At 39.8% G+C, this 18,637-nt stretch overlaps 1 protein-coding gene across 1 annotated transcript in view; it reads right to left on the bottom strand.

The window, feature by feature from the left end:
* SHOC1 (shortage in chiasmata 1) overlaps positions 1-17,023 on the bottom strand; it is a 70,939-nt gene extending 53,916 nt beyond the window's left edge. The window contains exons 1-2 of the mRNA XM_067316018.1: positions 16,218-17,023; positions 1,769-1,832 (exon numbers count right to left, since the gene is read on the bottom strand). Coding sequence (XP_067172119.1) covers positions 1,769-1,832; positions 16,218-17,023 — 870 coding nt within the window. The remainder of the gene's footprint in view (positions 1-1,768; positions 1,833-16,217) is intronic.
* Positions 17,024-18,637: the final 1,614 nt, after the last annotated feature.

Raw genomic sequence — 18,637 nt, 5'->3', positions numbered from 1 at the left:
CACCTGTAACACTCACTAGCATAAGGAATCTAACTCTGAGTGTTTAACGACTGAAACATGCCCTTTCTTCAGTAATTAATTTATACTCAGTAATTAATTTATACTGGGCAGTTAGAAAAACAGTATCTGTGGGGTGATAAAAATGCACAACAAGTACATTAAGACCAGGATTCTGCAGCCAGTTGAGCCAGAGGTGTGCAAGAATTGGCATGGTATGTTCATTGCACTTCAACATTTTCTAAAAACTGGAAACACTAAGGAAGTGCATTTGTTGTAACAGATGCCTGAAAAATCAATTTAACTCTCATTTACAATCTGATAGGATGGAAGTTAGGAACAAGAGTGGAACAAGACGCTGCAGTTTTAAAGGAGCCTACTGCTTGTACAGACAGATTACTGCTTAATAACTTTAGTGTGCGATCACATCTATTGACCCCTTCTGGTGGTAAGAAAGCATGCCACAGCACAGCGCATATTAGAGAGCCATATTCTTACTCAGATCCAGAGCAGCCATTCAGCAGGTCACTAGATGTTTCTTCTACATGTTTTCACTTGTCCTGCTATGTTCTGGTCAGCTCTACTGCTCAAAATTCAGGACAGAAAAGCCCCAAATTTAATTCTTTTCCACGATAGCCTGTTACATGTTTTGCTCATGTGCTTCAGTTTTTATTCACAGATACCACAGAAGCATCAGATGATCAGACTTAATGGAATTACTGTAAGAAGGTTTTCACACAAATATTGAATGGTAGCTTGCATATTGTTGGAGTTACAGTAGAAGTTTCTGTTGTCATAACTCAAGAAAATACTATGGCATCGTATAGGGGCACTATAAGGAACAATTTCTGCACTCAAAGGCAAGGGATGTAGACAAGGTGTTTTATGCTGTGGATCTTATTTATCATCAAGTATTACCACTGGACCAGTCCCAGGCTGCAATTCTTTCAGCTGTGTAGCATGAGTACTTGCATATGTACTTGCACGCTCCCTGAACTCTTGAAGGCATCACGTCTCAATACCTCACTCTTCCATTCACACACCAAAAACAGTCCCTCTGAGCAAAGCACCACTGTGCTGGAGAAGTTTTTTCTTTGGCTTATAGTTTCTTGTTGAAAATGTAAATAAATAAAAACTCAAATAGGTAAGACAGTGTGCTTCAGTGATAAGCAACTCATACCACTGCACCACACAAAAGTAGACAGGAAGGAAAAAAAGAGTTCGTATGGTTTTTATGTCTTAACAAATCAACATCTATAAAACCAAAATATTCCTTGTAGACGTCAAAAAATATTTGCACTCCATGAAATTTGAATTACATCTAAAACATTATGAAGAAATATTCCTCTATACCATTTGTAGGGAATATAGCGTTGGATACCCTTACCTTACTGGATATTAAGGTTGCTAGAAAATTGGATTCATTTTCCAGAAAAGATAATTAATTGACTTCTATGCTTTAGAAGTCACAATGCACTCTCCACTGAACAAGAAACCAGCTATAAAACATGATTCTCCAATAGAAAATCAAAAAATTGATGCTCTTCAGATCTGGCAAAATTGTACACCAATTTTTTATTAAAGACACTGTATCACTTCACCATCAGTAAGAGAATTAAGGTCATATTTGCAGCAAAAGTACAGTAAAACTCACTAAAACAGAATTCCTAAGAAATTAGTACTATATGTAATTTTTAATGTGTACCGAATTTTATTTAATCACTGCCATATGTCTTGTAGAATGAGATTAAGAGAAATAATAAAACCATACCTCATATAAATAGTCTGTTGAGTGATACTTAAAAGCTGCAAACATTATCTTTCTTGTTTTGTGATGTATTCAACACTTGTCTAAAAAAAAATATGGATTTTGTCTAAAAATAAAATATGAATTATTTAACCCCCCCTGTATTATACAAAAATGATAAAAGAAAAATTTGAAATTATAATTCACCAATAAGAACTTCCTAATTTCTGTTAGCACATGCACTCTGGAAGGAATTTCCCTTAGAATAATGCTACCCAAAGCATTCAATATTCCTCCTTTGGAAGAATGTAACAGACTAATTATAGACCATGGACAGTTGATTTTAATCTGAACGAGTTGGGTTTTTTTGGGCTATGCCTCTTGCTGTTGCAGTTAGTTTCACAGAAAACTTTTCAAAACATTAAGTGAATGTAAGCATACAAAATATCCCCCCTGAATTAGGAGAGTCTTAAGCAGTAATTATGAGATCCGAAATCATCTAATCAATTTATATGGATTCTAATTTAACAATAGTACTTTAACTATCTACACCATTAACTTTTCACTGACTCATGTAAAAATGAGGGAACTTTTTAAAATCTCTTTCAGTTTTAGAAGAAAAATGGGGATCATACAGGCTGGTTGTGAGCAAGAGGTCCTGCTGTAACAGCAGGCCTCTAAATAAAGCCACTCTTGGGAACTGGAAGTGTGATGAAAAGTGTTCAAGAGCAGAGATAGGATATGTGTGCAAAACAGGTTATCTTCCTGCTCTGGTATGCGTAAGATGAGACACTGCTTGCAGTTAATTACAAATAGTTAGGGAAGTCAAAGCTAAAGTAAGATAATTTTGTCCAAAAATGTATAATGTAAATGAAATAAAATGTTACTGCATTAAAGGTAGGATTAGCAGGGACTCTTGGGACTCAAGGCGCCTGCATCTGGTGCTGCAGCCGTCAGTTATACCTATGAGGCCAAAATTGCTTAGGTAACAGTGTGAAAAACACTGAATTTGGTTACAAATGTAACAGAACTGGGACCAGGGACTAAAAAGTGATTAGGGACTGGTTGTTTATTTGGGATGAGTCTGGGTGGAGAAAAGGAGATGCTGGGGTGGTGAAGAGGTGGGTTCAGGAAAAGAAAAAAAAAAGGGAAAGGGAATAAAGTACAAAAACAGGCAGAGAAGAAAGAGGGGGTCTTCTGATGGTAGGAGCGTACATGCCTGCAGACAGTGGCGAGGCTCACCTGAGGACCCAAACCACCAGGGACTTTGGACAGTCAATCCCCCTGGACAACCCGCTGGTCTCTTCCTCACTTCTACATCCAGAAGACTTGGTGTGAGAAGGTGGAGTAAGACAGGATAAGCTTTTAAGGAGAGACAGACTTGTACCTTAATACTAAAGTGCAGGAAGAAAGGGAAAAGCATTACAACTTAATAGTGTCTCATTTCTAAGATTTCTTTATAGTAGGATAACTGTGCATCAATATGAAGCAACAAAATTACAACTATTACTTGCAATGATATAATTGTGAATTAATACTTACAGTAGTAATGGTGTATTTATTAGCCACTTAAAAATATTAATAGCTTCTTAAAGGTGTGTTGCTTAATCAGTAAATATCATAACTATCTCTATCAGATACATCTACATTCTCCAATTTAAATAGCTGTGGGAGCAATACATGTCTATGCAGGTATGAAGAAACCAAAATGTAACTTAAAATATTCATGTTTTTAAAAAGAAATAATAAAACCACATATAAGTATGTTCCTGTTCCATTTTCCAAAAACTTTAAGGAACACTACTTTAAAATTAATGAATGAAATACAGAGCGTCAGCTATTTCTGACAAGCATGCTTTTAAACCTGCGGTTTGCAAACTCGGGGAACGACGTGCAGTGAGCACGAGGACAACGTACGCTGAAAACGGAGTGGTAAAGACATCAGACACCTCTCTAGGCGACGCCACTCACGGCGCGACGAGGCCGCCTCAGCGCCACAGCCGCTCCGCCGTTCCCTGCCCCCCGTCCCTGCGCGGGGGGCGGGGGGCGCGAGGCGGGCCTCTGATTGGCTGCCGCCCGCTGGCGCGCGCAGTTCCCAACGGGCGCGCGGCGGGAGGAGAGGCCCCGCCCCGCAACGGTCGCTCTGGCGGCGGCGCCTATGTGAGGCGCGGCAAGTGCCGCCGCGCTCCCCCTACCGCCGGCGGGAGCTGTGAGGGCGCCGCGGGCGGGGAGGGAGGGCTCAGGGAGGGAGGAGACTTGTCCTGAAGCTGTCCTTGCATATGGAATTATTTCTCTGCGACCTTGCCTTCACGAGCAGCACAGCCGAGGGGTCAGAAGCAGACTCTACCTAATCTCTAAAAGAAGATTCATGATCATTATTTCAGAAGAAGATATCAGAAAACTTTTGTGATCTTTAAAGGAGAAAAAAATACTTTTAAAGCAGTAAATACCTTTAAGTAATGAAAACTGTAACTTTGATCTTCCATCTAACAGTAGCAGCTTGTATGGGAGAAAAAGCTAAAGAGACAACTGTCAGAGTCCAATACTCTCTGACCAGGTTCTTTTAGATATTCCACACATGGAAGGTGTAATGTTTAATACCAAAATTTACTTCTTTGAAGATATTTCATGTTACGTGGGTTTTTTGATTTAGCAGAGTGATGAAGCAATATACTGAAATCACAATACAAGTGTAAGTTACACTTAACAAAATATAGCAATTGCAACGTACAGTTCAATCACAATACCAATTATGGTTCCCATTAACAGTCTCTGTAACATGCTCACCCTCACAACACTGAGCATCCTCTGTCACAGGAAGAGAATACATGGGTTGAAGCCAGCTCAAGCCCACTGCTTGCTTTGAAATTTGTTTGTTAGTTCAGATTTTATACTGTGTTGGGCTGAGCCACGTGTACTTCCCGCATGTTGGTCTGGCCATCTCCGGGAGAAACATTTACACTAGTTGATCCACTCAACTGGTGGTACATCTAAAGCAAAGGTCCCCTTTGTGTTGAGATAAATTCGCTCTCTGTGCAACAGCTGTGGTTAAGGAGTCACCCTACATTATTCCTGAGCTTCCTGGGCACCTCGCCTTTGCCCATCTCCTCTGGGGCTTCTCCCGTTGTAGGGGGTTAGTGGTTACAACAACAAAGAGAGAGGTTAATTTTTAAAGTGATTGTATCTAAAACTTCTGCTTTTGCCAGTCCAACTGTCTGTGACTTTGTGAACAGAAATAGGCATGAGAAATAGAACAGAATTTAATAACCAGAAATGCTTGCCTTTCATATGCTCAAAGCCTGTATAAAATGTCATTTTATACAATGAACTGTAGACTTTGTGGAACAATTTTGTTTTTAATTGGCTGCCTATATTGTGCCCATCAGTGCCCAGACTGATGTCTTGCTGAACAGTCAGTTTAGCATTAAATTTCAGTTTAGGTCCAGGCACTGACTAATCCCTGGACTGATGTGAAAGATCACGAATAGGTGCAAGAATTCCTCTTCCTCCAGCCCTGATTGCTTTTACACAAGTCACAGCTGCAGTTAGGCTCCAAATACCATTCTTTTGCATGCTGGAATGACTCCCTCTCACCCTGTTTATCACCACAAGCCATAATATTGAACAACCTTACCTCCTCCTTGCACTTTGCATGGACATCCATGGAGGATGTGTCACAAGTGCAGATATTTGTGGTAATACTGCAGCAGATGCATTCAGCTTACTACTATGATACTCTGAGGATTCTGGAAAACTTGGTTCTTCCAAAAACTCTTTGAAGGTTGCTAAAGTTTGATTTCAAACTAGTTACTAAAACCCATATGAGGATAGATTTCTGTGGGGAAAATAAAGTGACACTTTTCACTCTTGTTTAAGAGCTCCATTAGTTTTTGTACTTCATATAAATATAATTTAAAAAATGGGCAAATGCTGTTTTTACTACCACAAAAATACTATTTTTTGTTTGTCTGAGAGGATAGATTTAGCCCTTACATTAGCTTTTCCAAACACAGGCATTCTGTAGATGTTTGCCAGCCAGTGAATATGGCATAGTAGAAGCTGTACTAAAAAGTGCGGATTTTTTTTTCCAGGAGAAATGCCCCATCAGAAAATTACTAACCTTAGAAAATTGCTATGAAGCCTCCATAGAAATGGACTAAGTGACGTCCAATAGGAGTCTTACAGCTGTTGAACAGTTGAAGGATCCAGCTGGAGATGGAAGGGAAGAGTACTCCATGCTGCAGGCTCCATCAGTAGCAGATCCTATGTAAATGCCAGTTCCTGATTGTTGTCTTGGTGTTTATATTTTTAAAATGTATTTAGGTACTGTTGTCTCAGAAGAAAAAGAAGAAAGACATTTTTCAGACAAATCCTTGTCCCGAGGAGGTTGACAACTGCAAAAAGGAATAATACACAGAGCACCGGAACTGCCAATAAAAGTATTTAATAAGTGTTCCTTTCCTAGTTGAAATATAGAGAAATACCTGTTTTTACCCCAAACCGAAAAACTAAAGAACAACATACTGTTCCTATGCTGTTAAAGCAAGGACTCTGGCATCACATGCAACTCTGGAGACTTTGGAGATTATAAACTGAGGCAAAATTATTTACGGGTTGTTTTGATTCTAATTTACAGAGAAATGGGTAATTGAAAAGGATGCCACTGCAGAGAAATGCCTCCAGTAGCAAAGGCTTTGGAAGTATCTGGAAAAGGTGAAAACAGTAGCAACCACTAGAGCCCATCAAGTAGTACTTCATGTCTCAGGTCAGCAGCTACTCAAACAAACGTGCTGTGATTAAAGAGACAGAGACATCCCATGAAGGCGGTATCTCCAGTTTCGCTTCATCAGATCGAAAACTTTATGAGATACATGCCCTGCAGAAGAAAAGTGGCAGCAATTCAAAGTTATTCCAGGACTCTTTTTTCTCAGATATACCTAAGATATAGGTATCTGCATGTATGACTTTCAAACAGATGCATGGGGACTGTGCAGCTGATAAAATGTGATAAGTAGTATACTACTTTGTTATGATTAAGGTCAAGAATGGAAGTCTTTCCTCTCCAGGTCACTGTCTGAACTCATGCAAAACCTTCTTTCTTGGAGGGTGATTGGGGACTATGTGAAAACAGAGTTGTAACTTTGGTGCTCACTGGGCAATCACATATTTTACTTGTACAACTGCGTGCAACATCTTAAATGTCTGTCTCATGAAGGAGGCTGAGAATTTTATTAACATGAGCACCAATTAGCACTGTCTGTCAGGGTAAGAAGTGGGAAAAGGGAAGGGAAGGGAAGGGAAGGGAAGGGAAGGGAAGGGAAGGGAAGGGAAGGGAAGGGAAGGGAAGAGAGAAGAGAAGAGAAGAGAAGAGAAGAGAAGAGAGAAGAGAAGAGAAGAGGAGAAAAGAGAAGAGAAAAGAAGAGAGAAGAGAAGAGAAGAGAAGGGAAGGGAAGGGAAGGGAAGGGAAGGGAAGGGAAGGGAAGGGAAGGGAAGGGAAGAGAAGAGCTGTTGTGTTTCTCTTCTAATCTTTCCCAATGGAGATGCTGTTTTGGGTTGCCTGAAAAGATGAAATTTTTGGTTCTAGACCTCAGCAGTGCTAGGGCATCTGCAGCTGTGCTCTTTTCTCAACTTTATAAAACCTGTCTTTGAACTCCAGAAAGACTTTTTTTTTTTGAGGAAATACTGTAGGGAAGTATTGCACAACATTGCTGTGAATACAGTTGTAATCTTGAATATAAGTCATTATTCTCTAGAAACTAGTCTATCGTGAGCTGGATTACAGGTGTTACAACTCAACATAACTTCATATAAACTGCACCAACTCGTGTTCACCAAGAATTTGGCCATACATCTTTGTCTTTTTTTTGGCATCATTTTATTTTGTAGTAGTCACAGAAAACACAGCTGAATGTAAAATACTCCTAAGGCAAGAAAGAAATAAACATGTGAGGAAATACTTGTGATTTTGGGGAAAAAAAGTGTTTTGCTTCATAGCTGCTTTGAGAGCAGAAAAGACTAAAAAAAGAGTTGTCTCTGGGTCGTGTGTTTGTACTTCACTGGTGATGTGCACTTACCGAAATGAGGAGTTGCGAGAAACTGAATATATTACATTGCTCTTTTATTTGTTTTGTATTTTATACAGGTGAAGGGATTCCTTCTTGTGAAGGGAATCAGTTCATTTTGTTTCAGAGAGGCTTTATCTCCTTAGATATTTAACACACAATGGAGTTATGCCTGATTTGTTCTCTCAATATGTATTAGTCTGTCTGGTACAAGTTATTCAAAATCTCTGTGGAAGCATAAATATACTAAAATTTTTAGTGTAATTCATCAAGAATTTTTATAAGCTAGCCTAAATGAACAAAACAAGTATACAGTAGACTTTGAAGAAAGATTTGCTCACAGTGAACTAAGGCATCCAGAAAATCAAGACACAAAGAGAAAGGATAGCTACACAACTAAGTCTACCACAGTCATTAATTCAAAAGAATAGCTTCATATGATGTCTTTTAATCAAGATACTGCTTTGAATCAGTGTAACATGTAATTATATTTATGTGGAAAATGAATGTTGAAGAGAAAATATTTTTTCGCCTCAGCCATCAATGGAAGGTTGGAAAATTCCATAGAAGATGCAGCAGTCGCTAAGAGAAAAGTAGGGTGAACTCGGATGTGCCTGCAGTTTCTCTCTGGGTTGTGTGTTTGTACTTCATCGGTGATGTTCAGATAGCGAAACGAAGAGTTGTGAGAAACTGAACACGTTACATTGCTCTTTTATTTGTTTTGTATTTTTTACAGGTTTAATTGGCTATTGCACTGATTGATGAGGTAGCCGTCTTAGTGTTCGCAGCTAGCTGTTTAGGGGCTGGGAGACATTTTTTATTCTTACATAAAATGTGAAAAAAAATGAATCAGAGTAAGAAAATCTGGACAACTTGTTTCAAATGTTTGAGAAGAGCTAGGTAAAAGTTTCAGTTCTGGTAGATCAACCCCGCAGATTTGACTTACACAGAGTTAGTGAATGATGAGGAAAAAAGCATGATTCAGGATCAAAGGATTATTCAATTTGGAAGGGACCTTGGAAGTTCTCTAGTCCAACCTCCTGCTAAAAGCAGGCTCAGGTGTGAGGTCAGACCAGGTTGCTCAGGGCTTTGTTTGGCTAAGGTTTGAAAAGCTCCAAGGATGGAGGCAACACAGCCTCCCAGGGCCCTGGCTCCCTCCCCTCCGAACCTCTCCAGTTTGAGCTTTCCCCACCGTCTCTCGCCCTCCCACTGGGCACTGCTGTGGGGATCTGGCCCCATCTCCTCGCTCCCTTCCCTGTCGGTGCTGGAGGCTGCTGTGGGGTGCCCTGAAGCCACCCCTGCTCCAGGCTGACTCACCTCTTACTAACAATTTAGTTTGATTTTCCACATCTAACTAAGATTTTTTAAAGAAAAATTAATTTTTATTTGTCAGTAATGTTTTCAGTTTCTTTGCAACTAAGTGCAGTGAAAACATTATGCTTGATATTTCTTTTTGCCAGTAGAAAACATTCTATATAGAGATGTTTATTTAAACAAATAGCTTAAAATGAGCTTGTCTGAATTCTTTGATTTTCTCTTTTATTTTGTTTTCAAATGGTGAGTAATACTTTTTTAAATGTGTGACTATCAAATTTTTATTGTTATCTCAGGGCCTGTTTGGGTGGAAACTGAAATACAATAAATTGTACAAAAACTTTTATGTCTTTTTTCTTGAGCAAAACTACTTTTGGATTTTGAAAATAATTTGTTAAAATAACGGAATTATTTGTGGTTAGTGAATTGAACTGTTTCTAGTTACCAAGTTCTTCAAAGTATTGGAACTAGTAATTCTCATCTTCATAACTAGTAATTCTCATCTTCATATGTGATTTTTAATCAAAAACTGTAATAGAAAAAAAGAATATCTGCTTTTTGAACTCATTAGCTTTGTAGGATCTACTCAGTGATCTGTGGTAGCTGAAGAAACTGGAAAGAAGAAATTTTTCTATATTTACCAAAGAGGCTGCTGCTGACAAGAGCTGTCTTTGCATTTCATTGCATTTCATTGAAAGTGTTTGTCAAATAACTTCATTCAGTAGTTATATTTTTTAATCATCTCAGCAATAAGCATATGCTTAATTTTATTTAACTTAAGCTATTTTAACATTGTTCGGATCTGTATGTAGGTTGCCATCATGACATACTAAATCATAATTTTTTCTTTGAAAAGAAAATGCTTTAAATAAAATCTCCATCAAAAAAGTAAATTGGTTTTTAGCCTGTTAGCCACTGTTAGCCACTTAAATGGTCGAATTGGTAAGACCACTCTAGCTTACCAGTCTTCCTTTGCTAAAAGAGAATCTAATCATGTACAATTGTGTTTTTTAGCTAAAGCCTAATTGTATTCTGTTTTACACGATCATTTACTTGGCCATCATTCTTTTTTCTAACAAAGTGGAGCTTTTTAGCTGCTTGTGCTGGACTATCATTAAAAATTTGAATAATTTCTTTCAAATTTAAATTCTTTAAAAAACAGGCCTGCAGATAAAGGATATTGGTAAAAAAATCAGAAAGATATAGTTAAGAATTGTACACTGCAGCGCAGAAATTTGTCAATACCATTTCTTTGAGTATTTCTTATAATTGCGGGCTTATCTCTAACAATCTGAAGATAAAGGTAATTTACATGGAAAAAGCTGTCCAGAGGATAAATAAGACTCTTAAAGCACTTGTCTGACCTTTGATTAAGATTTTTGGAAGAAAAAAAGCCAGATGGTCTTTCTTCTGCAACTAAATCATGTAGCTGAAGTCATCTGTTATTGGTATGAAACATATATATTTAACTGATAATGGCTAACACTCTCAGATTGAAATAGCCTGATGTAGCTAAAATTGTCTCCCATACCTCTTTATCTCAGCATGCAGAAGCAATCATACCCAGCTAAGGATCTGAAGTCCTTCAGGTGATCTACTTTGTTAATGGACATCTCTGGAAAAACATCTCAGTCTTGATACTGTCACTTAAAAGCAAAAACATAACTGGAAACTGTTAGCCTCTTGGTAAGAATATAGTGGCAACAGCTGCAAAGTTTGAAGTCTTGATCTCTTCAAGACTACCTTGATCAGTGGAAGTTTTGCCCAAGTACAAGCTAAATCCCTATCAATGTACATGCTGAAGCAGCATTCTTGAAACCAATGGGAATGCTTTTAATAACTTTAGTGAAAGGAGTTTTAGCTTCTTTTGTATCATTTAATAAATCTGTATTTCTCTCTCTACTGCAAAATCATCTGTCTTAGAAGAATGGCTCTTTGGTACTCTGAAATCTACCATTTTTGCCTTTTATTATGCTTATTTCATCAGTTGCCCTGCATGGTGTCTACATTGTTAGTCATTTCATTATTGCCAAAGATGCTAAGTTCTGATAGTCAAAAGATTATGCTGAAATGCCTGTTTAAGACATCAGCCTGGGAGTCAACTGGCAGTCAGAGATTAGAGCTGCAACAAATAAAGCTGACATCCTGTGTCAGTTACTTGTTGTTGCAATATTGAGCTTTTGTCATTTCATTCATACTGGTCCTGCTATTTAATGCATGGTTCTCAGGGAGGTTTGTGGTTGATATAATTCTGTCTTCTAGCTGAAAATGAAAAAAGGCTTTATCTATGATGTACATTACAGATACATTAGAATTTTGGAAAGCAACTGTAAGCACACGCAGGTGAATGACTAGGTGTTGTTATCTAAACATCTTTCATTAAAAATGCATGGTTTCAGATGATATCAACTGATAAGTCATTGCAGCACAAAAAAATCTCATCCATCCAAAATAATGCAAACTCTTGATATGTGCACCCTCTGGAGGATGCTCAAGAATGGCTTTTCCAGAGGCCTCTGCACCTCTGAAGACTGACGAATGCACCTCCTGAACTTTTCATCTCATGGGCATGTTATCTTTCAAAAATTTGTTATTTGGCTCAGGGGCCTGTCTTCCTGGTTTTACACTGATCCAACTTGGTTCTTTTCCCTGCTTTCCTTTCTGACTTACAGAAGCACAAGAGACAGAAGCATCTGATGAGACTTATTGTAATGATAAAGGAGACATCATGGAAAGACAACTACATTTCCACATGCATGCTCTGCTTTTCTTTTTACTTGATGTTTATTTGCAATTTGATTAAAAGGCAGAGAGAAAACAAGTAGTGGTCTGTCCTTTACAAAAGGCATGCTGCACAGTCCGCCCACAAAAATGAACTAGGTTATCCTTATTTATTCTGAGATACTTTGTTACATTATGTATTACCCTTTACATTCATGGCATTCTCCTTTCAAGTGTAGGGGGGAGAGGCAGCAGTGAAGAGGGTTGATCTTACCAAATAGTATTGGACCATTTATATTTTAGTTAGTGAGGGTTATCCCATTTGATATAAAGGCATAAAAAATGATTCATTGTGACTGGAATATAACATTCATGTTGGTGATCCAATTTGTACACAATGAGATAGTGTTATTTCCCTAGTGAATAAGTGCTTGGTTTTGAGAAGCCAACTTTGTTAACTTACACTGCTGGAAAAGAGAACAGTGATTCTGAGAATCAAACTGTTCTCTTATTCCTAGAGAAGCCTATATTATTTTAGAGTGGTGATACATTGGCGTGAGCGAAGGGTTTATCTGGTAAACGATAACTGTGGAGTCTTGGTTTTTGGGTTTAGTGGCTCTAGTTGCAACAGCTATGTAATGCACCTCTTAAATTGATGCCTCAGTATGGAGAAATATGGGTTGATGAGATTAAGTTTATCCCAGAAGTAATCATGTTCTCTGTTTTAAAATTTGTTACGGTTTGGTAAATGGGCCTTTGTTTTGCAACACTGCTCACACCTGTAGTAATATTTCAGTGTTTACTTTTTAATTGGTAGTTTGGATTAGATTATATCAGGAGTGATCTTATCACTCATTAGGTCATTTTAGTCACTGAAAGATTGCATCTTGTCAGAACATCTCAAACCAGAATTGCCAAGTTTCTTAATAAGAATGACAAAGATAATAATAACCTTTACATCAAGGTACAATTCCTGCTTAATGTCAGGGAGTCTTGTGGTATTGGCAAATAGGTAGTGCTTCATAAAAGAATGAAAAACAAATAAAAATTCCTCTTTGAAACAAGATACCTGAAGACTGAGCAGGAAAGTAAAGATATTAAAGTCTGGTATAATGCTGTGCCACCTCAAATGAGAACAAATGCCAAATCAAAATATTTTTACTTATGAATCAGAATCACGAAAAAACAATAAAACTATGTACTCATCTCAATTTCTCCCCCTCAAAAAAAGTGGAAAATGTAATTGGTAAGTCTAGAAATAATACAGAGAGGTAGCTAATGAAAAGCTATAAGCTATTTTTGAAAAATATAAACAACTTGATGAGCCAGGCACATAGCTAATATCTAGTTAGAGTGCATGAAGCATGAGGGAACTTTGTGGTCATATTCATTCACCACCAGAATTTATAACAAGATACACATCCAAGTATCACAAATCCTGCAGTGTCTGCAGAAGGGGTTTTGTGAAAAGCTGCTGTGAATGTAATTTTGCTCCACTAGGGGCTGTCACGTTGCACATCTAAATAAACAGCTTCCAGTTACAAGAGCAGAGTGTAGGCGGAAAAATCTCACAGGGACTGAAAGAGAAGAGTTTCAGCTCTCCAGGTATCTGCCCAAACGAGGGATCTTCCTACTGGCCAAAGAAAACAGCTCCTCTGTCAGAGGAGAGGAGGCTCAAAAGGGGAATTGGCTTTGGTAATATTCCCTGAAATAAAAGTGCAGTGCTTTCCTGAAGTTTGGATGTATTTTCTTTGCAGTTTGATTTATTTGCTTCCAAAGTAAAAAGAAATCAATGTTGATGAAAGCTGTATTATTGTATTGCCACAGGAACTCTGTGAACGTAAAGTTTTTTGTCTTAACAGTTCTTGAATACTTTAAATTAGTAAGCCATCTTCTTTGAAAAAACATGTATGTGGGGTATGTGACTGTTCACATAAAACAATAAAGATTTTTGCAATGTTTTTGTAAGCCTTATTTGTTGAGGAAGAAGTATCAGCATGACCATGTAATCTTTCTTTATAATATTTTTGGTATGAAAAATACTCCTGTCCACTAAGCCCTGAAAGTTCAAATAATAACTGAGTAGTGCCATCCTAATATTAAGAATGCTTGTCGAAGTACATTTGCAAACTTCATTTTATACTAAATAAAACAGGAATTGGGATGACAGTAGAAGATGACTGCAGTCCTGAGACCTTTGCATGATGGAGGAGACCCATTTAATGTGACTAATCCTATGAAGATGTGCCAGCCCCAAACTTTCCTGGAGTCACATCAGATCTTTAAAGAGATTAAAAAAGGATTTTTATTCCATTAATTTGTTTAAGACTGGAGTTTTATTAGGATACATTTTACAAATTGAACTAAGACATTCTGTGGCATGATAATAAGGTATTTTAACATGCCACAATTATGGTAGTTATAGGAACTTTGTGAAAGCATAAGGCACTAGCTCAGAGAATATTTGTGTTTTGGCTAGCTCAGACATGAGTATGCTTTCAGTGAAAAACTACAAGGCACAACAGCTGGACTGAAGTTCTCAGTGAAATCGTAGTGGGGACAAATTAAACTTTTAAAATTTGCAGATAATGATGGCTATTGATTAAAAACTTAAGTTTGTTGTCTAATCTAACTGTGAAACTCTAAACAAAACATCATCAATAGCTTCAGTGATACTTCTCCCAACATTCAAAGATCACCCTATAAACTGATCTCTCTCCCTCAGACTGATTTTTATTTCATAGCCTTTTAATGCATCTCCTATTTTTTAATTAACTGTTATCTGTGATACATGCTTTTATGTTCTGCCTTCACTGGCCTTGGTTCCCTCCATTTAATTTCATTCTGTCCCTATATATTTTCAGTGCACACTGAACATACTATTATCAATGCCAGTCTCAGAATGGAAGGACAGTTCTTAAGTATGCATTGTTGCAATAAAAATAATGGTGTGAAAATGGGTGGCACAGGTACCATTGTGATTGTTTTATAGTCTTCTCCTGATGACTCATGGGACACTCGTTCCCCTTGAAATCTATGGAGCTGGCATGGGTACAGTTCTGTATCTGACAGTTTGCAAGGGTGCTACAAACCTTAGAAAAGGAAGCTATTAAGTGGTAGGATACATGTGGTTTTAGAAAAGAGATTAGCTTTAATTTATAGGATTTCTTTCTCTTGTGACTCAATGGGCACCCAACACATTCCCACACTGGAGGTGCTGCAAAAGGCTTAGCATCTCAGGCAGATAATATTGATACTGTCAACTTTGCTTTTATAAATTTTGGGGTTGTCGTGTGAAAGGGAGGGATGGAAGGCCCTTCCTTATCTTTATAATTTACGTTTGCCTGCCAGAGCCCCCCTCTTTGAGGACTTTCCCTGGGTCGGTTTCGCAAAGTAAAAAGAATCTTTGTAATTTACATTTGCCTGCCAGAGCCCCCCTGTTTGAGGACTTTCCCTGAGACAGTTTCGCAAAGTAAAAAAAATAAGATTTTATTAAAGCGACAGATACAACAGGTTTGGAATTGCCGTTGATAAATGCACTTGCTGCTACAAATTTTCTTTCTATGAGCTCAAACTAACAATTAAGCGCTTTCAATAATAATATCTTTCCTCGGGTAACATCCGACGTTGTCGGAGGCGCAAGTCTTACCAAAGTGGCGTCCCAGTTTGGGGGAGGGAGAAGGAGGCTCGCTCGTCAGCAGTCTCCGGTGAACAGGTCGGCGGTTCAGTTTTCTTCCCTTCCAAAAACTTTAGTGAGCTCTCCGCTGTTTTATAGTTGCTGAAGGTGGGATGTGGAAGCGCGGCAGACATACTTCATTGGCCAGATTGCCATTTGCGCAGTTGTTGGGGATATGCCCCCCTTATTTACGTGTCGTTATGCAGCAAAGGACGTGATTTTTAATATGGTAAGCAGGGATAATGAGGCTGGGGGCACTATAGGTCAACAGTTAGTCCGTGAGCAGCAGTTATTTTTTGGGATGCAACCCTTTGTGGTCAGGGGCAGACCGTGATACCTCCGTATCGCTCCCTCCTCCGCCGTGCAGCTGGAACAAGCTGTCTGGCCTTCACCAGCTAGTTCGTTACTCATGTTGCAAAAGGGTGGTGTGCTTTGGCTGCCACGTACTGTTTTTCCCGTGTGCCCCCTTATCTTTCTCCCTGAATTCTCTCTTGTTCCCACATCATCCACCCCATGGCTGCTGCCACTTCCACATCCCACTCTCAGTCACAGGTGTATCGATAACTTGTTGGAAGGGTGATGCATATGCTTCTGGACTGACTTCCACTGACGGAACGTAGGAAGTGGTGAGCGGACGCAGCTCGAGGGCACGGCTTATGAAGGTTTTTAGGCAGCTAACAGTAATGCACAGCAATATTACCACAATGACATGATGACCCCCGTCTGTAACAAGCTTTGGATCCATCCGGTGACACTGAGTCCAAACCAGCCGAACAATTTCGACAACCAGCTGTTGTTCATCGACTCTCGGAGCTCGCGAGTATCTTTGGCCACCTGTCGTATGGTTTCTAGTTGGGTGTTGAGGTCCTGTGTGACGTTTGGGATGTAAACACAGCAGTCCGTGCTCGAGAGATTGAGGTAGCCACACAGTCCATTTTGGTGCAGTAGCATCAGGTCCAGTGCCAGGCGATTCTGCAGAGCCATCTTAGTCATAGCTTGCAATTGTGTGTTGATCAAGGACAAGCTGTCTCGCGTGGCGTTGGCTAAAAGTTCTACTTGGTAGGCTAATTTACTTATCCACAACCACGTTCGTACTGTAGCGGACCCAAATCCCCCAAATCCTTCCATTCCCCATGCTATTCGGACGGCTGCTCCCGGGTCCTGCCACCCCTCAGCCTCACCTCCCAGCTCCCTTCTTGTGTGAGCAAACCGGTGGGGCTGGACTGGGGTCCTCTTCCATACAGGGCACAAAGTGGGGATGCCTAGTGTACATTGGGGGTTAGGCAGTCTAGTATACATGTGACCATCACTACAGGCCCAAATTAGGCCTGCTGGTGCATCGCCGGAGGCGATGCGGCAGTCGTTGCGGGGTGTGAATTCTGATCCTACGTATGCGTAGGGCATGCTGTGGTTTCGGCACAGGCAGCCCATTTTTAGGGTCGGGTAAACTGACCAGTAATACTGAACCCACTTGTATTGTTCCCAGTTGGAGCAATTTATCACCATTCGGCAAGACCACAGTGCTGATCCACTTGACGTGGGAATAAAAGGGGACCCATGATCAAAGGGTATGAAGCCCCTATCAGGGTCGGACCAAGAGCAACTATAAGGACAATTTGCAGCCAGTGTAGCATCGTGGCATTGTTTTGGACATCCCTGGCCCATTCCATCGTCCCATTGTATGCACCAGGACGTGTTTACAGGCTGGGTATATTGCGGGATGTTGACTGCACGTCCCCAAGACCATGAATTTAAAGCACCCCAGGGCAATGCACTACAACGTGTAGTCCCACCGCCTGGGTTCCAGATCACTGAGCCATTAGGCTCCTCTGTGTAGTTCAAACTAAGGGTGCAGTCAGTTTTGGAAATTGTTGAGAAATTGAAAGCTCCAGTTGGTGTTACAGTTAGTGGTGCCTGATGTGGGGCATGCGGATTTACAAATGGTATGGGTCCACTTTGATTCCAGAGACGTAATAGACTGGTTTCTATATCCGTTGGAATTATTCCCATAGGCAGGGGATCCTCAACTGATTTGGGAAGGGGCAGGCAAGCAGTGATGCTGGACTCGTTAAGCATTGCTGCAAAGCCCCTTATCAAGGCTAAAATCAGATTATCATTCAAATCATGAGGGAATTGATCACGACAAGTTCTCATACTGTTCTGCCAATTATTCTCTCGGTTTACACGTGTGATTATCATTATACCTATTAAGCATATACACGTTAAGCTCAAGAATATATTCTCGGCGCGGCCTATGTATAACATTAGGTTCATGTTGACAGTATGTTACAAGTGACAGTGCAAGCGAGGCTTTGATTACAATTTTAGCCTACAGACAATTATAAGCATTAGAAATACAATTACCCAGCAACAAACAATTAGTAATCCTTGGGGGCACTCCCAGTCAGTGTAAGGGAGTCCTTGATCCCAGGTGCAATTTTCCAGCATGTGGAATACCTGTGGAAACATAAAGAAAAGATGCTCGGTTGTCGTCCAACCGGTGAAATTTATGTTAGAAGGTGGGTACTATACATCTAGTACTAATTCGATATCTTTTTTTCTGCCTACCAGTATGTCATCAACATATTGGTATATTATGATCCTTGAGGGAGTAGGAATGTCCTCACCGGCCGAGTGCGCATACCACCCCGTCAATTCCTGCCTGTGCGGCTGCAGACAGCATCAAGGAGCCATTGTGGAGCTAGCACTCGCCGGGCAGGGTGGCTCACTGCTCTCCCCGGGGATGCGAGGTTTTTGGTGTGGCATCTGGTAAGTCAGTCAGGTCCTGTTGCGGGGCTGAGGGCTCGGGTCTGCCAGGGGCTGAGTCATGCCTTATGGGCAGGGCCCCCCTGCTCGCATCAACCCTTCGCCTCAGAGATTGTACCAGAGCCTGAAGGTCGGCTGTGGGGGTGCTGTGCAGTAACTGCCACAGCAGGGGTGCATTCTTAGCCTTCAGGTATGAAAAAGGATTTCCCATAGCACTCCTCTTTTGATCATCCTGTTCAAAATGAAGGACAACATAAGGAGAAAAAAATTCAAAACAGTAGTTTACAAGGACTCAATGCAATAGCATCTTCTTTTTAAGTGAGCAAAAATTTTTTTTATCTATTCATCTTAAGC

This window comes from Apteryx mantelli, chromosome Z (genome assembly GCF_036417845.1).
Source record: "Apteryx mantelli isolate bAptMan1 chromosome Z, bAptMan1.hap1, whole genome shotgun sequence".
NCBI lineage: Eukaryota > Metazoa > Chordata > Aves > Apterygiformes > Apterygidae > Apteryx > Apteryx mantelli.
Note: the sequence above shows the minus strand (reverse complement) of the source record. Positions and strands in the feature narration are given on the sequence as shown.